A 20,880-nucleotide genomic window follows, 5' to 3' on the forward strand; every position below is an offset into this window, starting at 1 on the left:
TGTATCTAGTATCAATTTCATGTATCCATCATAAAAATACATTGATGTATATAACGTATCTTTACATAGTATATGTTGTGTATGTGCATAATTATAGATTAATTATGAAAAGGAACTAATATACCCAATGTATTTATACATAAATAAACTCATATGATATCAAATTTGTGACGTATCCAATATATCTAACAAATACTTTTAAAAAGATGATCAAGAAGATATAATTATAAAAAAAGAAATATAAAGTCACCATTGAAGTTGTCCCAAATTTTCAAAAAGACACCTTAACATTGCAACCGTCTTATGACCCCACTAAACAATTTTGAACATATATTATATATAATTTTTCGATCATCCCCAAATTTTACGAAGCAAGTGTGTTCACACATCAATCATTACATGACACGTGTTAATTTAATTAAAAATGTAATTTTTTTCATTTTAATTTTTTTCTTTCTCTCTCTCTCTCTCTCTTTGACTTATTTTAATTTGATTTCATCTTAAATTCCACTTAATCTTTCACCCTCCACTTTCAAGTGTTCCATCCCACCCTATTCTTTCTTTTTCTTCACCTCCCACGTTAAGTTGAACCCCTCTCCCATTTTTTTTCTTCTCCAGTCAAATTCTTTATTTCAGTAATTTTTTATAAAAAAGAATTCATACTATTTTCTAGATTTTATGAGTGATAAACAAAACTATTTATTTTTCTAAGAAAATTTAAATTTTTGAAGGTATCATCAATTACTCATTTTCATGTACCTTCAAAATTAGATATAATAATTTTAAAAGAATCAATGAATTTCCCGAAAATTGAAAGAACTTAATTGAAATCAGATTAAAAAAAACTATATGATACTTCCTAATCATCTCGAAATCTAATGTGTTTATCAAATTATTCGAAATGTAAGAAAATATTCAGATAAAGTTTTAAAATTAAAGAGATTAAAACTAATAGTAGTAAAAAAAGGAAGGTAAGTTGTGGTAGAAATGGTGATATTGAAAGTGAAAAGCTTCAATGGAGATGACAATGAATTTTTGAAGAAGAAAGAAAGAGAAAAAATAAAAAGGAAAAAAAGTAAAAATAATAAGAAAATATATTTTACAATAAAATACTTGTAAAAATAAAATTATATTAGTTATTTTAGATTGACAAAAAATGATGTAATAATATTCGTTCAAGATTGTTTAGTGGGGTAATAGAACGTCCGCATATTTAAAGTATCTTTTTGAAAATTCAAAACAAGTTTAGATGTCACTTTATGTCTTTTCTTAAATATATCTACATGTGCATAGAGACAAATGTTTGGTGCAATTATGCCTTAAACACAGGGAGGGGAGCTGGGAAGGGGAGAGTGAATAAGTGAAAGGGGAGGAGAAGGAGTGAAACATTATGTAATTATTTTTATGTATAATGAAATTTAGTAGATAAGGTAGAGATGTTTGTTCGATTAGGTTTTTTTGTTTAACTTAATCAGAGTTTTTCTTCCACTACAATTATCTCTTGACACACCTATTAAAATAAAAATAACAATTAATCCTAATTTATTTTTTGTAAAATGATAAAGTATTTGGGACTAGATATTTTTAGTAATTATGAGAAGTAGAGTCGCCAATATGGGCTAGGCCCGTAGGGCCGGCCTGGCCTAACCCGTGATTTAATAGGGCTGGGCTACGATTTTTTGAGCCCATTTAAGAAAAAGGTTTTTAAGCCCGGCCTGAATAAGCCTGTCGATTTGTGGGGCTTGAGAAATATGGATAGGGCAGGCCTGTGTGCTAAATAAAAATGAATTAAAAAATAAAATTAAAATAGAGTATTAAAAATAACAAGAGTCTAAACTCAAAATCTATTAAAAGATTGAAATATTATAATTTAAATATAAATTATATTTATAAAATATGTACTATATAAAATAAAAATTTCCTAAAATTTATAGGGAATTACTACATAGGTCGTAACCTAGGGATGTTGTCATAGTTTCTATGTTTTATTATGATCATTGGAAAACAATTAGATTAATATTTATATTTAGCTATTTGTGTTTTTACTTAAAATCAAACTTAATAAATATTATAAAGATAATTTTATTTGTTGATTTGATTAACAAGTAGTAACACTAACACTATGTAATATTCTCTTGTCGATATTTATGATAATAAAATTTAAATTTAAAAATAATAAAAAATTTACTTTCAAAAAAAGAAGGCTGGCCCGGCAAAGCCCGTAGCCCACATACTTGTGGGTTGGACCGACCATTTTCTGGCCCACACCAGAAATGGGCTAGCCCGGCCTGGACCATAAAATTTCAAAGCTTGTGTGGGTTAGCCCGAATGAGGTTGGCAGCCCATATTGACAGTTCTAATGAGAAGTATAGGGTGTGTCCAGTGTGATACATTTTTTTTTCATGAATAATATTTTATTAGAAATTGTTTTCCAGGAAACAAGTATTTTATTTATTTATTTGTTGTGTTAGGTAGGCATGCAAAAAATATTATCTTTAAAATATTTATAAATAATCTAGACAAATATTATGAGATGTAGGGGTGTGCACTATTTGGATTAAATCGAAAAATCAAATTAAATCAAATCGAATTCTAATTTGGATTGGTTATTTATGTTTTGACATCTATAATAGATTTACGCTTAAATATTGTGTTTTACGTTATATATATATATATATTCAAATAGTAACTATAACTTTGATTATGTTTCTCATTATTTCATAACCGAATAACCAAATCGAAAAAAAGATAAACCAAACCGAATCAAATTTATTTTGGTTCGAATTGGGTTACACTTCTTCAAAACAAAACATTGAAAAATCCAAACCAAATAGTACAAAATCAAACTGAAAAATCGAATGCACACCACTAATGGGATGTGAAGATAAAGAGGGACTACAGAGTGTGAAGTTGAAGATGATGTGTGTTGGAACATGAAGATGATACTATCAATGTGAAATATCACTTATGTAACTTGTTTTCCACACCGTCATCCCAAAAATCATCTTACTCATTTTAAGAAAATAAATAGTTCTCACAAATTTTGATCAATCGAACATGAGAAATAGGAAACACTTGTGCCAAACATACCCTAAATATTTTTACTTTCGGAGCCTCTTTCCTTTTCTGGGTTCCTTACCTTTTGGAGTGGGCCGGAGACCCGAGAATCCGAGGACAATTCAAAATTTTACTACTAATAAAAACCCCGCCCGTCTCCACATTCAAATTGAAATGGTAACATAAAAAATTCACCATTTTTCTCTTTCAGACAAATCTTCACAGAGATCGGAATTTGACCGGAAAATGGAACCAAAGAAACCGTCACAAACTTCATGCTCGTCACCCTTCCAGAACCTTCCATTTTCTTCGTCATCTTCTACTTCTCTTCTCCAAGATATATCCAATTTCAAAACTCCGAAGCATTCACGGAAAACAAATTTCATTTCTTCTTCTCCTTCTCCGTACCGACATCCAGAATTCTTCACTGCCTTGAAAACCACACCAGTATCCTCCGTCCGTCGCCGTGGAAGCATAAAGCCATCGGCTGTGAAGTCGAGTGCTGCTCGAAGATTAAAGGCGTTCGAGCTCGAGCAGTCGAAATCAGCACGGAAGGCGTTGAATGACAAAGAGAGATCGTTGAAATCACTAGCGAAGTCGTTAACTGTGTGGCTCAATTTCTTGTTTGAAAATCCTAGCTCTTGTGGCTGTGACGTGACGAGGTTTACTGGAGGATTTGAGAGGTCCAATAGGACGTGTATTGCGGAAAATGGGAAGAGGGAGAGTGGGCCAGGGTACACTGTTGGAGTTGATGTGTTATGGAGAGGGCCGAAGAGACAGAGACATTTGTTGTCGAATTCTGAAGATGAAGAGACAACAGTTATTTCGGATTCCATGTTTTCTGGACTTAAAGATTCGTTGATGGAGATTTGCAGTTTTGATGATTTAAAGGAGAGAATGAGTGCTTACCTGAGCTTAGGAAGCTGTAAAGAGGTCTTTGTTACAATGACTCAACTAACAAAGGTTAGTCCTTTTTTCTTACTAGACATATGGAGATGCTAATTTTGCCATTTAATCACCTTACAAATCCATTTTATGCGGAGTGATTATACAATGCGCTTAATCTACATTACAATAATATGAGATGCTTTCAGAAAACTTTGCCTTCACAAAGTATGGTTGGTCTCAAGTTTGAACAGATGATGAGGTTTATGGAGATTGAAGCTAAAAAAATAGTCTAACTGCTAGAACCTCTAGTCTCAAAGAGCCCTAATTCCCCTTGAAGGCAAACTAATCAGTATTGGATGAAATAGGCTAAAAAGAGAACTAATAGAAATATTGAAGGTTCTATTTCAACAGGGAATAAAGGGGACAACACAATTCATATAGCCATGCCAACTAGTATGGAAGAATTGATTGATTGATTTGATGATGCTTTTTAAGTACTCTTCTGCTATGTTTACTCAAGGAGATGATAATGTGTTAGATATTGGAATCAAGATTTTAGACACCAACTAAAATCCTTTGAGACACAGTGCAAAACTGAAAACTGTAACAAATGCAAGCCTTAGGTAATAATTGGATGATTCAACCAAGATGTTGTTATCACAGGGTAAAATTTATGGCTACTTTACTATGGTTTGCATTATGGTTGTTAGTTAAAGTTTCTCCTGTTTTGGTTATCTTTTTTCAGACCATTGATGAAGGACGGCTGAAAATGAGAGCTCACTGTCCCATGGTAACTGATGCTGGAATGAAGGAGAAAGCCTTGAGAATCCTGATGTGTTATAACCCCACTTGGCTTCGGATTGGATTGCACATACTCTTGGGGGGTGACACCTTATTACCGAATGGAGATGTCAATTCTGAGCAAGAAATTGCTTTCTTGAAGATGGTGCTTGAGAGACAATTTTTCTCACATGTTGGTCTAGCAAAGACCTATGCTTATAACAAGTTAGTGGAGGGTTTATATAGACCTGGTTACTATGAAAAGTTAGGCAACATAGTTCTGAAGAGATTTTTGCTGCTTGTTCTCATACTAGATAGAGTCAAAACTCAGAGTAGTCTGCCACTTAAATATGGTATTGATGGACTAGATGGAGGATCTCCTTTACTTTTCTCTTTGCAATCAGATGTTAAATCTAGCCGTCAACTGATCAACAGTAATTACCTGTTTACTCTTCATAATTCTTCTTGAGTAGCTTGTTTACTCCTTTTTATTTTAACTCACGAATTAACATTTCTATGACTTAAATACATGTTAGAATTCTTGCCATCGGATGTGATGCATGGTGAAGGTAATCTACTTGCGCATCTTGTCATCGTAGGCTATAAAGTGACATATCAACAGGTAAGCATGTTGATTAATGAACTGAGTTTGATAGTGCATATGCTTTTACTACATGGTTGAGTTTTTCTGGTTACAGGGTCGTCTCTTGTCTAATTTGGACAAAATAGATTCCTTGTCAAGCAGGTTTTCTCTTGGATACCAGATTGTCTCTTGTCTTTTGTTTACTTTTACTGCATGTTTGATCCCCATCAATGATCAAACAAAAAAAATTTTTTTACTGCATGTTTGACATCATTCATATGTGTTTCTTTATAGGTTTTTATTGTGACAATTGATATTTCCTGGTGCAGAATCCGTTGCTTGAGTATCAATTTGGTGTGGCTGATTTATTTGAGGACCTTCAAGATGGCATTCAACTTTGCAGAGTCATTCAGCTCTTGCGACATGATCCTTCTATCCTCTCGGTTAGCTTATGAACAATTGTTTTTCTCTCTTCTCCTTTCTTATATTCTAGTTTGATTCTTTTTAGCAAAATATTGGCATGAAGTGAATAGCTATATAAATTACATTAAAGAATAAATTAAAAATAGAGTTGTCACGAAGTGTATAGCTATTTCTCTTGATTGGTAACATAAGTCTTGTTTTTCTGTTCTATGTCAGAAAATGGTTGTCCCCTCAGATACTCGCAAGAAGAGTTTGGCGAACTGTGGCACTGTTCTAAAATATCTCCAGGAGGCAGGTGTACCATTTTTTGATCAAGATGGAACTATAATTATGGCAGAAGACATAGTTGATGGAGACAAGGAGCTCACCATTTCATTGCTCTGGAACATGTTCGTGCACTTGCAGGTAAAATGTAGTATTCCTAGTAATTATTCCATCTATGTCATTACAAGCTAAAAAATCTAACCATAATTATAACGAGTTATGATCTATTACCTGGTGCTTTTGTATTAAAAAATATTTAGTTATGCAATAAATCCTTTCTCAGTTTACTCAGTTTACTCAGTTGTTCCAGTTTCCTTACTATTATAAATCTGTTGTTAGCTGCAGGAATTATGAGACCAAATCACTGGAAGTTGAATTTTGTAGTCCTTTACTCCTTTTATATTCTCACGATATATTCTGTACATTCTGCAGTTGCCACTTCTAATCAACAAATCACTTTTGTCTGAGGAGATTTTTAAAATCCGAGGAGTTGTTAAGGTATGCTCAGTTTGGACTGTAGTTATTATTTTCATCTACTTTCCAGATAAAAAACACTCACATAGAAAGGTTCTGGTTGAAATCAAAATGTCTTTTAAGAACTTAATAAGTCTATAATGTGAGTAGTAGTGGTGTAAATTGGGTAAAATAGGAAATCTGAACCTCTAGTTTGCAATACTGTTAGTCTATGTGTTAATGCTCATTGTGTCTAAAAGAGTGATTACTTTATATTCACACACTGAAAGTCCTCTTTTATAAGCGATTCAAATTAGGTAATGCTTTTTATCTTTTCCTTTACAGCAAAACTCAAATGGCTGCACTCACTTGGACATGCTCCTGAGTTGGATCCAGGTATTGTTGTAATTTAATACTCTGTGACAGTGGCAGTATTATTTTCTTTAAATCAACCCTGTGGTGATCCTAGTATCATTCTCACTTGGTTTTGTGATGATGCTTTCCCATTCTTTCAGTATATTGTTACTTGGTGATCTGAACTCTGATTATTTCACATATGGTTTAGTGATGCTTAAAGGTTGATTAGTTGACGTAGATGAAATAAATTCAATTCATTCGGGGTGTGATTCTATACAGGCATTTTGAATGCACTACTCTCTTGGATTATCCTTTTGTCTCCTTTCTGGAAAACATAGCTCTTCAACTGTGATGCAAAGGGAACATACAGGATTTAATGGTGAATATGCCTCTGATTAATCAAAATGTAGTAAACTCCAATTATTTGGATTGTTTGACACGTTAACCCCTCAGTCTAAATACCATATTTCCAGTATTTCTGGAGGCGGTAGTAACACTCACACTTAGTTTTCAAATAACCTTGGCTGCAGAGTGTGTAGCTTCCACTGTGGAACACCCTAATACTCGTAAAGTAGTAGACTCATTAGAATATTATTGCTTCCTGTATGATGAGGGTTTGGATTCTGCATATGAACGTGATCACTGAATGTTTCAGGCAATTTGTGGAAGTTATGATCTCGAGGTCGAAAATTTTTCATCATTGGTTGATGGAAAAGCTATGTGGTGCTTGCTTGATTATTATTTCCGCAAGGACCACCGCTGTTCCTGCTCTTGTCAGGTGCTTGAATGTTATCCCATGAATGTATCATTGTTTAAAATTCTACTAATACAATTTTGCAGCTCAATACCATTTTGTGATGATATTACAGGCACTCTGTGAAACAAAAGAAGAAGTTTCCATAGTATCTGCAGTTGATTACACAGATGCAGTGCACAATTTTATTCTATCTCAAAAGCTGCCATTGCTATTGGGGAAGTTTCCAGAGGTGAATATATATATATATATATATATATAATTCTGTCGTAATTCTGTTATAAGTCTGTAAGGATTGAACGATCTATAATTCTGTTATCATCTTATTAAAACAATTAGCAAATAATTCTGAGTTTTTCAACGCGATGCTGCTCCAAGTGTTGTTTTCTGAGGATGAAGTTTCCCCCTTCAAATAAGAATAATGGACTTGGAAATTAAGAGAGGTAGGAAGAAGAAGGTTGTTTTTGATCGACCGAGGATTAAATGGGGTGGCTTGACCCCTACCCTTTCTCGGGAGATGGGCGAGAAGTTGACTGGGATGGGGGCTTGGAGTGGTAGTGAGGATGCGGACACCATGTGGAATAAAGCAGCTAGTTGCATTAGGGAAGTTGCTTCAAAGGTGTTGGGGGTATCAAGGGGTAACTTTGAAGGCCATAAAGGAGATTGGTGGTGGAATGGGGAAGTCCAAGGCATAGTGGAAGCAAAGAAGGCGGCATACACAAAGTTGGTGGAGTGCGTAGATGAGGAAGAGAAGCGGACGCTTAAGAAGGTTTATAAGACGACAAAGACAGAAGCTAAGTTAGCTGTTACGAAGGCTAAGACGGCAACTTTCGAACGCTTGTATGTCGAGCTGGGGGACAAAGGTGGGGATAAGAAATTGTCTAGGCTCGCAAAAGCAAGAGAGAGGAAGGCTCGCGACGTGGACCAAGTGAAGTGTATCAAGGATGAGGAAGGCAAAGTATTAGTGGAAGAGACCTCCATCAAACAAAGATGGCGAAAATACTTTCACAAACTTTTAAATGAAGAAGGGGACGGAGACATTGTGTTGGGTGATTTGGCGCACTCTGAAAGACTTCGGGACTTTGGGTACTGTAGGTGTTTTAGGATCGAGGAGATTATACGTGCTATTAGTAAGATGAGCAGGGGAAGAGTGACCGGACCCGATGAGATTCCGGTGGAATTTTGGAAAAGCACGGACAAGGCAGGTATAGAGTGGTTAACTGGGCTGTTTAATGTTATTTTTAAGACAGCAAAGATGCCTGATGAATGGAGGTGGAGTACAATGGTTCTGTTGTATAAAAACAAAGGTGATATCCAAAACTGTAACAACTACAGGGGTATCAAATTGCTAAGCCATACTATGAAGATTTGGGAAAGAGTGGTGGAGATGAGGGTGAGAAGAGGGGTGTCCATTTCTGAGAATCAGTTTGGATTCATGCTGGGACGATCGACTACCGAAACCATTCATCTTATGCGAAGACTGGTAGAAAAATATAGAGAAAGGAAGAGAGACCTACATATGGTGTTCATTGACCTTGAAAAGGCCTATGACAAAGTACCGAGGAATGTCCTCTGGAGGTGCTTGGAGGCTAAAGGTGTCCCGATGATTTATAATAGGGCGATAAAGGAATGTACGGTGGAGCCAAGACTCGGGTTAGAACGGTTGGAGGAGACTCAGAACATTTCCCAGTTGAGATGGGGCTTCATCAGGGATCAATCCTTAGCCTTTTTCTATTTGCTTTGGTGATGGATGAGTTGACGCGGTCAATTCAGGAGAAGGTCCCATGGTGTATGTTATTTGCGGATGACATAGTACTGATTGATGAGACGCGGGACAGAGTTAATACGAGGCTGGAGGTGTGGAGACAAACGCTGGAGTCCAAAGGGTTCAGGTTGAGTAGGACCAAAACGGAATATTTGGGGTGCAAATTCAGTGATGCGTTGGATGAGGCAGATGGGGAAGTGAGACTTGACACACAGATCATTCTTAAGAAAGAAAGTTCTAAGTATCTTGGGGCTGTAATCCAAGGAAGTGGTGACATTGTCGATGATGTCACACATCGCATTGGGGCTGCTTGGATGAAATGGAGGCTTGCCTCTGGAGTCTTGTGTGATTAGAAAGTTCCACATAAACTTAAAGGTAAGTTCTACAGAGTGGTAGTTAGACCGGTCTTGTTGTATGGAGCAGAGTGTTGGCCAGTCAAGAACTCACATGTTCAAAAAATGCATGTTGCGGAGATGAGGATGTTGAGATGGATGTGTGGGAACACTAGGAGCGATAAGATTAGGAATGAGGTTATCCGGGAGAAGGTGGGAGTGGCCTCTGTGGTGGACAAGCTGAGGGAAGCGAGACTGAGATGGTTTGGGCATGTGAAGAGACGGTGCGCAGACGCCCCAGTGAGGAGGTGCGAGGGGCTGGTTGTAGAGGGTATGCGGAGGGGTAGAGGTAGGCTTAAGAAGTATTGGGGAGAGGTGATTAGACAGGACTTGGCTCAGCTTCACATTACCGAGGACATGACTCTAGATAGAAAGGAGTGGAGGTCGCGTATTAAGGTTGAAGGTTAGTAGGGTTAGCGTGTTGTCTTTCCTTGCGAGGGTATGAGTTGGTAGCGTTTGTAGTAGTCCTAGCCTGGCACTTGTAGTTCTTGTCTGTGATCCTATAGCCATATGTTGTTTACTGCGTTTCACCTCTCACAGTATTTTCTTGATGTTATTGTCTCCGTTGTTGATTATGCACTATTTTTCTTATTGGATGTTATGTTTTATATTTTGTTTCCTCTTCTTTTACTTGGTTTGGATGTACTTAAGCCGAGGGTCCTCCGGAAACAGCCTCTCTACCTTCACGAGGTAGTGGTAAGGTCTGCGTACACTTTACCCTCCCCAGACCCCACTTTGTGGGATTTCACTGGGTATGTTGTTGTTGTTGTTGTACTACGAGTACTTGATTTTTTTACATAGTATGAATATGCCAGATTTCTTGTTTGTCCTATAAGTGTTTCAAACTATTTACATGGCTTCTGCACTCACATATTAATCTGAATGAAGTACCTTCTAATCAAAACAACATACATTCTTCTTTGCCAGGCAAATTATATGTTAAAAGGGCTTCTATTGTGACTAAACATTAACTGTGGCTCAAACAATTGTTATATTTTCCGGGATATCTCAAGTAGCAGTGTGTTGCAAGCATTTGCTTGTAAAGTTTCATGTATTGCAAGCATTTGCTCCTAAAAAATTGAGGCAAGCAAGGATTTTCTACTACTACACACTCCACAGCTTGTTAGGGGAGCCAAGCCTATGCAAAACAACCATTATGTAGTTTACCTATGCAGTAATGCAGATACAATATCTGAAAATGGAAGTTTGCTGGTAGTTGCCCTCTTAGTCTTTTCGTGCCAGAAGTGCATTCCTCCTTATTAATCGATGTTCCTAGTGACTGGATATGACACTGTACATACTTCATATGAGCGTTTATCCCTTTCTATGTTCTCTAGTCTTTTGTTGAAACTATCTGTTGAACTGAGAAAGAGAGTCAATTTGTAGAAATGACCCTGTCCTGACCTTAACCAATTTTTTTGGGATTCATTTCAAAAGTGGATGAAACCATTTGTCTGATACCTTAATGCTTTTAAATACATTACCTTCTGGAGGTCACAATACCATTTATGCAATTCTATGAATTTGGTATTGTTGTTCACTTAATGATCTACCTTTTTTGTCAAATCCTTCAGTCCCAATTCCATGTCCATCATTCCCTTTTGGTCGTTTCTACTAGGAAAGTTAAGTTTTACTGCATATTATGCAATCAGAATAATTCATTTGACCAAAATGATTTTCGTAGTTATTTTATTTTAGTGTGTCGATTAAGTAAAACCATGTCAAGCTAAACATCGTAATTCATTTCGGGGTGGCAGGAATAATCCAATTCTATACTCGTGGGAAGAAAATTGTATGATTGCAAGTTAAAAATGTATTTCTGCAGGTAATACAAGTCAGTGATATACTGGAAACAAACGGTGCATGCAATGGTCAGAGTGTCATTATTCTCTTGGTGTTTCTCTCGTATCAACTACTAGTAAAACGAAACAAGGTAATTATTCATTGTAGATTATATGCAACAAACTAGTGTCAGTCTTCATTTAGGAAAGTCATGACCATTGATGTCTTTTAACAGGATCAATTAAACTTCCACAAGTTATTGGGATTTAATTGTCAAAGTCCCGAAAGGAGACGGTTAAGCACAGATCAGTGGTTTATGCATCCCAAAGCAGCTGTAGATAAAGAACAAACACATTGGAAGGATGGTGAAGGTCTCTGATGGTTCTTTAGAGGGATTTTAGTTTTAGAAAGTTTATTGTTTATTTATTTCATATGTTTGGCCAACAAATGACTTGAAACATTCATTAATATAGCTGTTTATATGAACTAGAGGAAGTAAATTTTTGGATAACACAACACCCAAGGGTGTGGCCTAGTGGTCAATGAAGTGGTTGAGAACCCTGATGTCTCAAATTCAAAACTCAGCGGAGACAAAAAACACTAGGTGATTCTTCCCATCTGTCCTATCCTTGGTGGACAAAGTTACTTGGTACGTTGGTACCTGTTGGTGGTGGGAGGTGGTAGGTATCCCGTGTCCTAGCCTTGGTGGACAAAGTTACCTGGTACTTGCAAAAAAAAGTTTTAGATAACACCATGCAGCAAAAATCTTTCCACAACACCAAATGGTAGTGAGCACTGCAGACACTGTTTATATAAATTGCAGAGAGCATAGTTTTGATTGATAGCCATACTGCAGAACCCTTTTCTTGGAACCATAAAGTTGTCAACACTGAAGAAATTTTTGTTTTCCATCATATTTATATTCTTCTAGTTTCATCAAAGTTGGTTAGAATAAAACTTTTTAAGTTTTAATTTCCTATTTTCAATGAATTTGAATTTTATGAAAAAGGTTCCCACTTCTTTATGGAAATAATTTTGGGTAGAGGTGATCCCTCTTCGCATGAAGGCGTCTCTCCTTTGTAACAGCTCTATATTTATGTCATCGACATCCGTTTGAATTAATTTAATTTCATGATCTTTATGACCTTTTTGATGATACAGATGCTGCCAGAAATTTTAAGGCTGTAATGGCTTGGTGGCAAGAGATGGCTCAACAAAATAACAAATGCTTTTCTAAGGAAACTTCTAGCGGTCCAAAGCGGTCTTTCATTTTAAGAGGGAGAAATGATACTCATAAAGGTAATCATCCACGACATTTTAGACTTTCTCTGCAATGTTTAGTCCTTCAATCCATTATAAATTGAGTTAAATGCTGTTGGCACTTGGGCTGCGATAGGTTTGATGCGATGTTAGCAACTTCTACATCTGACAACTATCTACTAGTGTGTAAATCTTTTGCTGTAACCAATTTTGGGGGCACATCAATATTCCCTTAGATAGCTATTCTTCTTGTATATAACAACTTTGATGTAGATGTCACTCTTATCTATCATCATTCTTTGCTTTGTCATCTGAGGATGAAAATTTGAAATTATGCTTCGAGTAAAGTTTTTCCGGCCCTCAAGCCAGCTGAAAGATGTTTGTTTCATTGTTTCAGGAAATGCTGCAAAAGTAATACAGTCACTTTTCAGACAGTCAGTGCAGCAACGTAAATATTTGAGGATTAAGAATGCGGTTTATATCTTGCAAGCTGCAATACAAGCATGGCTGTGGGTAAAGAAGGAACCATCAATTCAATTCTTTGGTTCTCCGGCGTATCTAGCATCACTATGTGGTATATGCTTCTTTTTTTCCCCCTTTTGCTCAGTACTAGATGTTAGAATTTTAATCATTTACTGTATTGATACAAAATGAACAGGTACAAGGAGCCGTTCAGCAAATTTTGAAAAACACGCAGCCTTTGTGATTGATAGACATGCTTTTCTTAAGTTGAAAAGATCTGTAATAATCATCCAGCGTGCCTCAAGAGACTGGATTTCTCGAAAACATGTAACGGGAAACTCGTTGCCACAAGATTTGTCCACTCCAAGATTCATTGATGCTGCCATTGTCATACAAAAGTGTATTCGTGGGTGGATAGCGAGGTCTTGTCTTGTAAACACAGAACAATTTCACGAAGTTCCTAAGGAATGTGAAGATAATATTTGTCAAATAAATGCTGCGGTAGCAACCCAATGTGCTTCAAAGGAATATAAATTAAGCAGTTCTCTACACAGTCATCACTTTGCAGCAACTAAAATTCAAAGTTACTATCGTGGATGGTTGATGAGAAAGAATTTTGTGGATCAGAAGCAAGCAGCAGTAAAAATACAGAGTATTTTCCGATCTGCAAGATGTTTGAGGGATTTTCATTCCTACAAACAGGAAACTCTGTCAGTGATTACAATCCAGGCTTATATCCGCAAATGTATTGCTAAAAGAGATGTTTATAGGCATAAATCTCAAATTATTTTGATTCAGGTAAATATTTCTTGAAATATTAAAGGCTTAAGCATAGATAGATTGATTCATTTTTCTTTACTTCTGTGATTGGATCGATATTGACCTGCCATACATTGTACTTGAGTACACCTTTTAATTGGTGCTTCAGGCTTCTTAAGTCACTCAATTTGAAGTACATTCTGTTGAGGTCAACATATGGTCAAAAGAATTAGGTGGTGTAGCTTCTATTTTTCATGCATTTGCCTTGTATTTTCTGATAGTTGTATCCTGCATCCTTCAGAAATCATCAATCACATAAGGTGCAGGGTTCCAAATGTTTGTGACTCCTAGTCAAAATGCAGAAATTTAAGTATTTCCTTTCATGAGCAGATTATATTTCTATATATTGTTGAATCATCAGCCTAGAGGATTGGCTTAGTGTTTCTTCAGGCTTAAATAGAGTGTTTGCACCAGTTAGCATGAGGAGACATGTAGATAGATAAACCAGAAACATTGTAAGCTTATCTAAGAAGATGTGTATTTTATAACGTTTATATTTCTAAACGTTGTTGCCTTAGTTTGGCAAAAATGTTGAACTGCAATACTTTGTTTTCACACTTCTTGCTGCTATTCCGTCCTGACTTTGCAGACAGTCAATTGTTGTATCATTTCTGGCCTCTGTATTGATAACCTCTATGGTTACCCTTACATGAATTACTCTAACAAGGATTGCATTTAGCATCTCATGCAACTTTATCATGATATGTCATTGTGCCAGAGCCATTGTCGTGGCTGGTTAACAAGGAGAAAACTGGTCATTGAAAAAGAGGCTGTTATAAGGATTCAAGCTGCAGTTCGAAGCCTGAAATACCAGAAAGCATTCCTTCACCAAAAGCACGCCATTTTGGAAATACAACGGTTTGCAAGAGGAGCCATTACTAGAAAGAGGCTCCTAGGTGCCTTTATTTTTCAATCACAAGTTTCATTATTGACCTTTTCTATTCCTGCTTATAATCAACATAATGCATGGTATTCCAGGGGCCTCTTGCTACCGTAACGTCTCAAAATTGGGTTACCAGGCTCTTGAACTTAAAATACTACTGCAAGCAGTAGTAAAATTGCAAAGGTGGTGGAGATGTAAATTGCTTCATGCACAGAGAACAAAAGCCGCAGTTTTCATCCAATCGCATGCCTTAGGATGGATTACCCGGCAACGTGCTTCAAGAAACAAGGAACGATTACTTCAAGCAGTATTAAAGTTGCAAAGGTGGTGGAGAAGTAAATTGCTTCATGAACAGAGAACAAAAGCAGCAGTTGTCATCCAATCACATATCCTAGGATGGAAAGCCCGACAAAGTGCTTCAAGAAAGAAGTACCTGACACTGTTAGCAGTATTAAAGTTGCAAAGGTGGTGGAGAGGTAAATTACTTCATAAACAGAGAACAAAATCAGCAGTTGTCATCCAATCGTATGTCCGAGGATGGATAGCCTGCCAAAGTGTTTCAAGAAACAAGCACCGAATTGTTGTGATCCAAGTAAGTTATTGATCTCTCTAATAGCACCGTGCTTTTCTTAACATTCTTGAGGCAACTTCTGAAGTTCAGATGTTATTAGCCATATAGAATGAAGCTCGGTGTTGCATGATTAAGCTTGTACTGATTGTGCCTATACCGTAGGGGATCTGCTAGAGATCTTCTTGGATAATTTTCTTGTTTATGTTCTGAATATTTCCAAATTTATGTGGAGTTGAAGCAGCAGCATCTGCCTTTCTTTTTGAATTTTCTGTTTTCATGCTTTATTTTTCGCTATGCAGGCATACATGAAAGGATACCTTGCAAGAAAAGATTTAAGAGGGCAGCTTCTTGATTTGCGTCTGAAAATACAAAAATCTGCTGCAAATGTTGATGATGGCATGCGCATAATAAACAGACTTGTCGCAGCATTGTCAGAACTTCTGAATATGAGAAGTGTCAGTGACATTCTTCATATCTGTGCAACTCTGAGTAAGTTTCTTGTGCATCTGGCACAAATATTGTTGATCATCTCTTGTTGTCAATGTCCTTTTACTTACCAATGTTGGCGTTATATCTCATATTTCATTGCCCTTAACTGAGTTGTGCGGTCTTTACTGATGTATGTTGTCCTTTTATTTGTTGTGCAGCTCTTTTCTATAGAGACTGGACTTTAATTTAACAATAAATGTTAGAACAATGCATGTTTAGAAGATCATGAGTTTGCATTCAATCAAGATTGTTCAGCTAGGGATCACAAAGCAATAATTTTCTCATTTTTCCTATGATAGATATGGCAACACAACATTCACAAAAGTGTTGTGAAGAACTTGTTGCTGCGGGTGCTGTTGGTACATTGTTTAAGCTGATCCGCTCTCTCAGCCGGAGCATACCTGATCAAGAAGTTCTTAAACCTGCTCTCTCCACTCTCAGAAACCTTTCCCGATATCCACATTTGATTGATGTACTAATTGAAAGCTATGGATCACTGGAAACAATAGTGTCGGAGTTTTTAAGGTTTGCTATTGAAATATTGAGCATTAAAATAAAGTTTCCAATGCACTTAAGATGACGTAAGCTTTATATATTTCTGCTTTGCAAATGCTTGTTCAGAAACAAAGAAGAGGGATATTTCATTGCTTCCGATCTTCTGAAGAAGATATTCACAGAGAAAAAAGGTGTTGAAGCTGTGTGCAAGTCGCCTGCTCTTTTGAAGAGACTGCACAATCATGTGGAAGAGCTTTCAAGAAGAGCAAAAGCTGACAAGAGGTCTGCTCTTTAGTATACCAACCCCAGTTGCTTAATCTTCTTTCTCCATACATTAGATTATAGTGAGCTAATTGGACATAATTTATGCAGGACTAAACCTCACGCAATGAAAGAGCCTGTGGACAAAAGATTGAGAGAAGCTGTTGAGATATTGGAATTGATTAAAGTGTCCATGGGAAATCCAACTAGACGACTCTCTATGAAGGTGTAAGAATTTTCTTTCTAGTTGGATAAAAGTTCTAAATCTTTCTTGATATTGCTATACATGCAATTTGTACATCATGTATAACAAGAAAGACTAGAAACCTTTTATATCTGAATTGTGAAGAGAGCTTTACTTTATCTTTAACTTCCCATTCTCTAACACCATATCATTGATCTGACTTTTAGATAGTCCATTAGGGACTCTATGTGATTGTCTGAGAGCATCTGTTAGTTTTAGGATTACTGTATCTTGGCAGTTTAGTAGTACCTGCTTTATTTTCAAGTAACTAGTTCCACTTATTTTCGACAACTACATATTATTTTTTAGATATAGTGCCAAAACTTACCCTGTTAATCTAATAGTAGAAACTAACCTCATTTATTGAGTTTGAATCCACTAAATTGGTCAGTTGCCTTGCGGGTGTCATTAAATCTGGATAAGATATTTTTGATTGCATTGATCATACTCCGTGTGTGGCTTTTGCAAGTTGCAGCCTTTTGCTTAAAATCATGCAAGTTGTAATTTTTAATTATCTGGCAAGGGCAAGTTGCAGTTCATTAAACTAAAAGTTGGTTAAAGTAGACGTGAAGTAAAGGGGCGGAAGGGCCCACCTACAGGCTGCCGTCCCCAAGCTTTATTTAGATTCTATAGCCAAAAAAATATCACCACCCATCTACTGTTAAATTCTTTTTTAGCCCAAAATTTGTTTATTGAATTTAGGTAAAATAATTCTACCCTCTTATCTCACTCTTCCATTTTAAAATCCATATTATCGTCTTCCCTGCTCCCTCGGTAAAGATGAAGATATTTTTTGAAGCTTCCAATGCTTTTCTTCTTAATTAACCAAGTTCAACTTCCAATGGTGGTGCATTGAATTCTGAAACTATCGTGCCCAGATTTTCCCTGGAGATACTAATGCATAAGCTTTGGGGCGTGTTTGGTAAGGAGGAGAGTATTTCAAAAAAAAAAAATCATGTTAAATTTGTTTAAATATTTTCTTCTAGGAAAATAAGTTTTAAACATGAGAAAAAATAATTTTCTAAATGAAGAAGAAACAAACAAGTGACCTTCAAATTCATTATTTTCTCTCCACCTACTCAATGCCCCTCCACACACCCCTGATTTCACCCTGATAATATTTAGTTAAATTATATATAAATATTTAAGATAATAATTTAGAATGCACTTACCAAATATTAAAAATAAATAAGAAACTCATATATTTTCCGGCATGAAACACACCCTTGGTTTTTGTTCTTTTACTTCTAAATAAAAATGGGAGGGTGGAACATGAAAAGGAGAAGGAATGTAAAATCAGGGTAAATAGACTGCACTCCATCCTTTTGTTACAAATATAGTATTTTTCAAGCTCAAAAGTTTTTGGAATGACAGCAAATTCAGTTTAAGGATTACCATTGATCTAACTATGTACATAATCTCAAAGAGAGCACAATCTTGAAATCCCCCTCCCTAAACCCTATAATAATACTAATAATAATAAGATTAGGTATTAATATCAACCAAATCTTGTTTGGAAACAAAATAATCAAGCAGCACTAGCACCAAGATTCACTATGCTTTCTGGCAAGTCATCTGGTTCAATGAAAAATCCCCTTCTCACAAGTGTTCTTGGAACTGTGACTGTCAAAACACCATCTCTATAACTAGCAGAAATTCCATCCATATCCACCATTCCAGGTAGCCTAAATTTCCTCATAAAGCTCCTTATAGGCTCTGTTGTTTCATTGGCTGCTTCGGTTCTTATTATCAGATAGCTTGAATCCTCAACTTCCACCTTTATTTCGTCTTTCTTCACACCTATCCAAAAAAAAAAAAAAAATCATCCAAAATTCAAGAAAATTAATACCCAATACAGAAAAAAGCAAAGGGTGTCCAAGAAAGAGTCACTTTAACTAGTTCAACACTATTTTTTTTTTTTTTTTTTTTTTTTGTGTGTGTGTTTACCTGGAAGATCAGCAGAGTATATGTGAGATTCAGGGGTCTCTCTCCAGTGAACATAATTCTCAGGAATGAACTGATAGGGAAAAAGGAGAGGAGAGGTGAAAAAAGAATTCCATGTTGAGGGATGGAAAGTTGAGAATTCCATTTTCTTGAAAGTTGGAAGAAAGAAGAGGATTTAGGAGGAAAAAATGGTGGCTGCAAGAGAGGTGGTTGGTTGGTTTGGAGGATGAAAAGAGAGTTGATTTTGTCCTTATATAAGCCTAGCCAAGTTGGTGGCATTGCTCATCTTATTATACTTTTTATTTTAAAAAGAATGATTGGCTTCTCAATTCTTTAAAGAGGAAATGCAATTATATCTATCTTGGATAGAGAGCTACATGTGAGTTGCTACTTGCTAGTTTGGGTATCAAATAGTAAAGTGACAATTCACCCCAATTTAACTGTGATAGTCTACATTTCTGACAATCTTCTTTGCTTTGGTAGCAAAAAAGAAAATACTCATTTCTATATTTAGTATGAGAAATAATTTAATTTTAACCGTTTTATTTTATAGTGAGATGAGTTATAACCACATAAATATTTATAATTTATTTTATATTATTAATTTCAAAAGTCTTATTTTTATTCTTACACTTTATATCAAGTAAAATATCTTCTTTAAACATCTCACTTTAATTAACATTCAACTAATTAAAGTAACAAAATATATTTACGAGGAAAAAAATTGTCACGCTTTACTAAGTAAGGATGCGTATGTGCTGCATGACAAAAGTTACAGCCGCCTGATATTTTTATCAATTTCTTAATTTTCAATTTCCAAAGTTTGGTTTATTACATTTTCACATGTCCAATATTGATATGACAAGAAATAATAAATACTTTAAAACAATAATTTTAGTATATTACTTTTGAATATAATAATTCAATATTTTAGAAAAATGAATATAATTAATAAAAAAATAATTAAAAGTTAAGTGAGATATTATTTGTCAATTTTTTAAATTGAACCGTAAAAGTGAACAAAAAAAATACAAATATAAGAAGAAAAAAAAAAAGAGCATATAAATGCTGCTATCGTCACTGATGGAAGAAGAGAGCCAGTGTTATTAAATTCAACAAACTCAGCCTTACATAAGCAAGGGATTATTGCTTCATGTAGAAGTCATGTGCTTTATCAAAATGTACGCTTCAAACAAAGGTTTTTTTTTTTTTTTGGTTTCCCATATCCCACATTAGAGCTCCGACTAAATCTAGATCGTGCTCTGCAGGGCCCATTCAATCAAAGTAAACCTCATGAAAGCTATATATATATTATTCCCCGTCTACATTACGTTTTTTAAGAAATAATAAATGATATGAAATGGATGTAAGATTAAGTGGAATAATTCGTGTGATAATTCATATAGCTAACTCGAACATCTAATGAGTTTAGGATTGAGACATAACTATTCTTATTGTTGCTAGTAGTTAGATTAATAGTTTTAATTTGATTCAACTTATTTGTGTTAATGTCAAATCTAGCCAAATATTCTATTATCACATATATTATGCATCAGTCTCATAACCAGTAAAATAGTTAAGGTGATACATAACAATTACTTAATGAAAGAAATAACAGCCAAATCATATTGATTGAAAGCAATTTACAATTAAACATTTCTTTAATAAAATACCCTAGATCATTAATATATAACTGAATTTTTAACAACAGTATGCAAGACATGTGAATTACAATATCAATATGGCTCTAGTGGATATAATTACGAGATAGCTAATATGTAAATTTGCGGTGCAAAAAAAACTATTTAACATTAAACATGAAAGCTCTAATTCGTTGGTGAAATAAGTCATCAAGAGCTCCACCCCTAACTTCAATAGCTTCCTAAACCACAATTCAACATCACGATAACACGAGGAATCGATAAATAATTGATTTCATCCTGATAAAGATCCT

At 35.5% G+C, this 20,880-nt stretch overlaps 2 protein-coding genes across 2 annotated transcripts; one reads left to right on the plus strand and one right to left on the minus strand.

The window, feature by feature from the left end:
- Positions 1–3,303: 3,303 nt before the first annotated feature.
- Positions 3,304–16,987, plus strand: LOC125822614 (uncharacterized). The gene is made up of 20 exons (XM_049502034.1): positions 3,304–4,020; positions 4,691–5,159; positions 5,262–5,347; positions 5,638–5,751; positions 5,948–6,136; positions 6,428–6,493; positions 6,794–6,844; positions 7,461–7,583; positions 7,675–7,791; positions 11,542–11,649; positions 11,734–11,869; positions 12,660–12,797; positions 13,156–13,332; positions 13,417–14,018; positions 14,758–14,935; positions 15,018–15,514; positions 15,793–15,982; positions 16,282–16,507; positions 16,604–16,759; positions 16,850–16,987. The coding sequence occupies exons 1-20, from the start codon at positions 3,304–3,306 to the stop codon at positions 16,968–16,970; spliced, it is 4,461 nt and encodes a 1,486-aa protein (XP_049357991.1). The 3' UTR covers positions 16,971–16,987.
- A 1,298-nt stretch (positions 16,988–18,285) lies between these two features.
- LOC125822622 (15.4 kDa class V heat shock protein) lies at positions 18,286–19,183 on the minus strand. The gene is made up of 2 exons (XM_049502044.1): positions 18,930–19,183; positions 18,286–18,782 (listed from the first exon to the last, which is right to left on the minus strand). The coding sequence occupies exons 1-2, from the start codon at positions 19,069–19,071 to the stop codon at positions 18,511–18,513; spliced, it is 414 nt and encodes a 137-aa protein (XP_049358001.1). The 5' UTR covers positions 19,072–19,183; the 3' UTR covers positions 18,286–18,510.
- Positions 19,184–20,880: the final 1,697 nt, after the last annotated feature.

This window comes from Solanum verrucosum, unplaced genomic scaffold, assembly GCF_900185275.1.
Source record: "Solanum verrucosum unplaced genomic scaffold, falcon-dt-bn FXZP01000103.1, whole genome shotgun sequence".
Taxonomy (NCBI): Eukaryota; Viridiplantae; Streptophyta; class Magnoliopsida; order Solanales; family Solanaceae; genus Solanum; species Solanum verrucosum.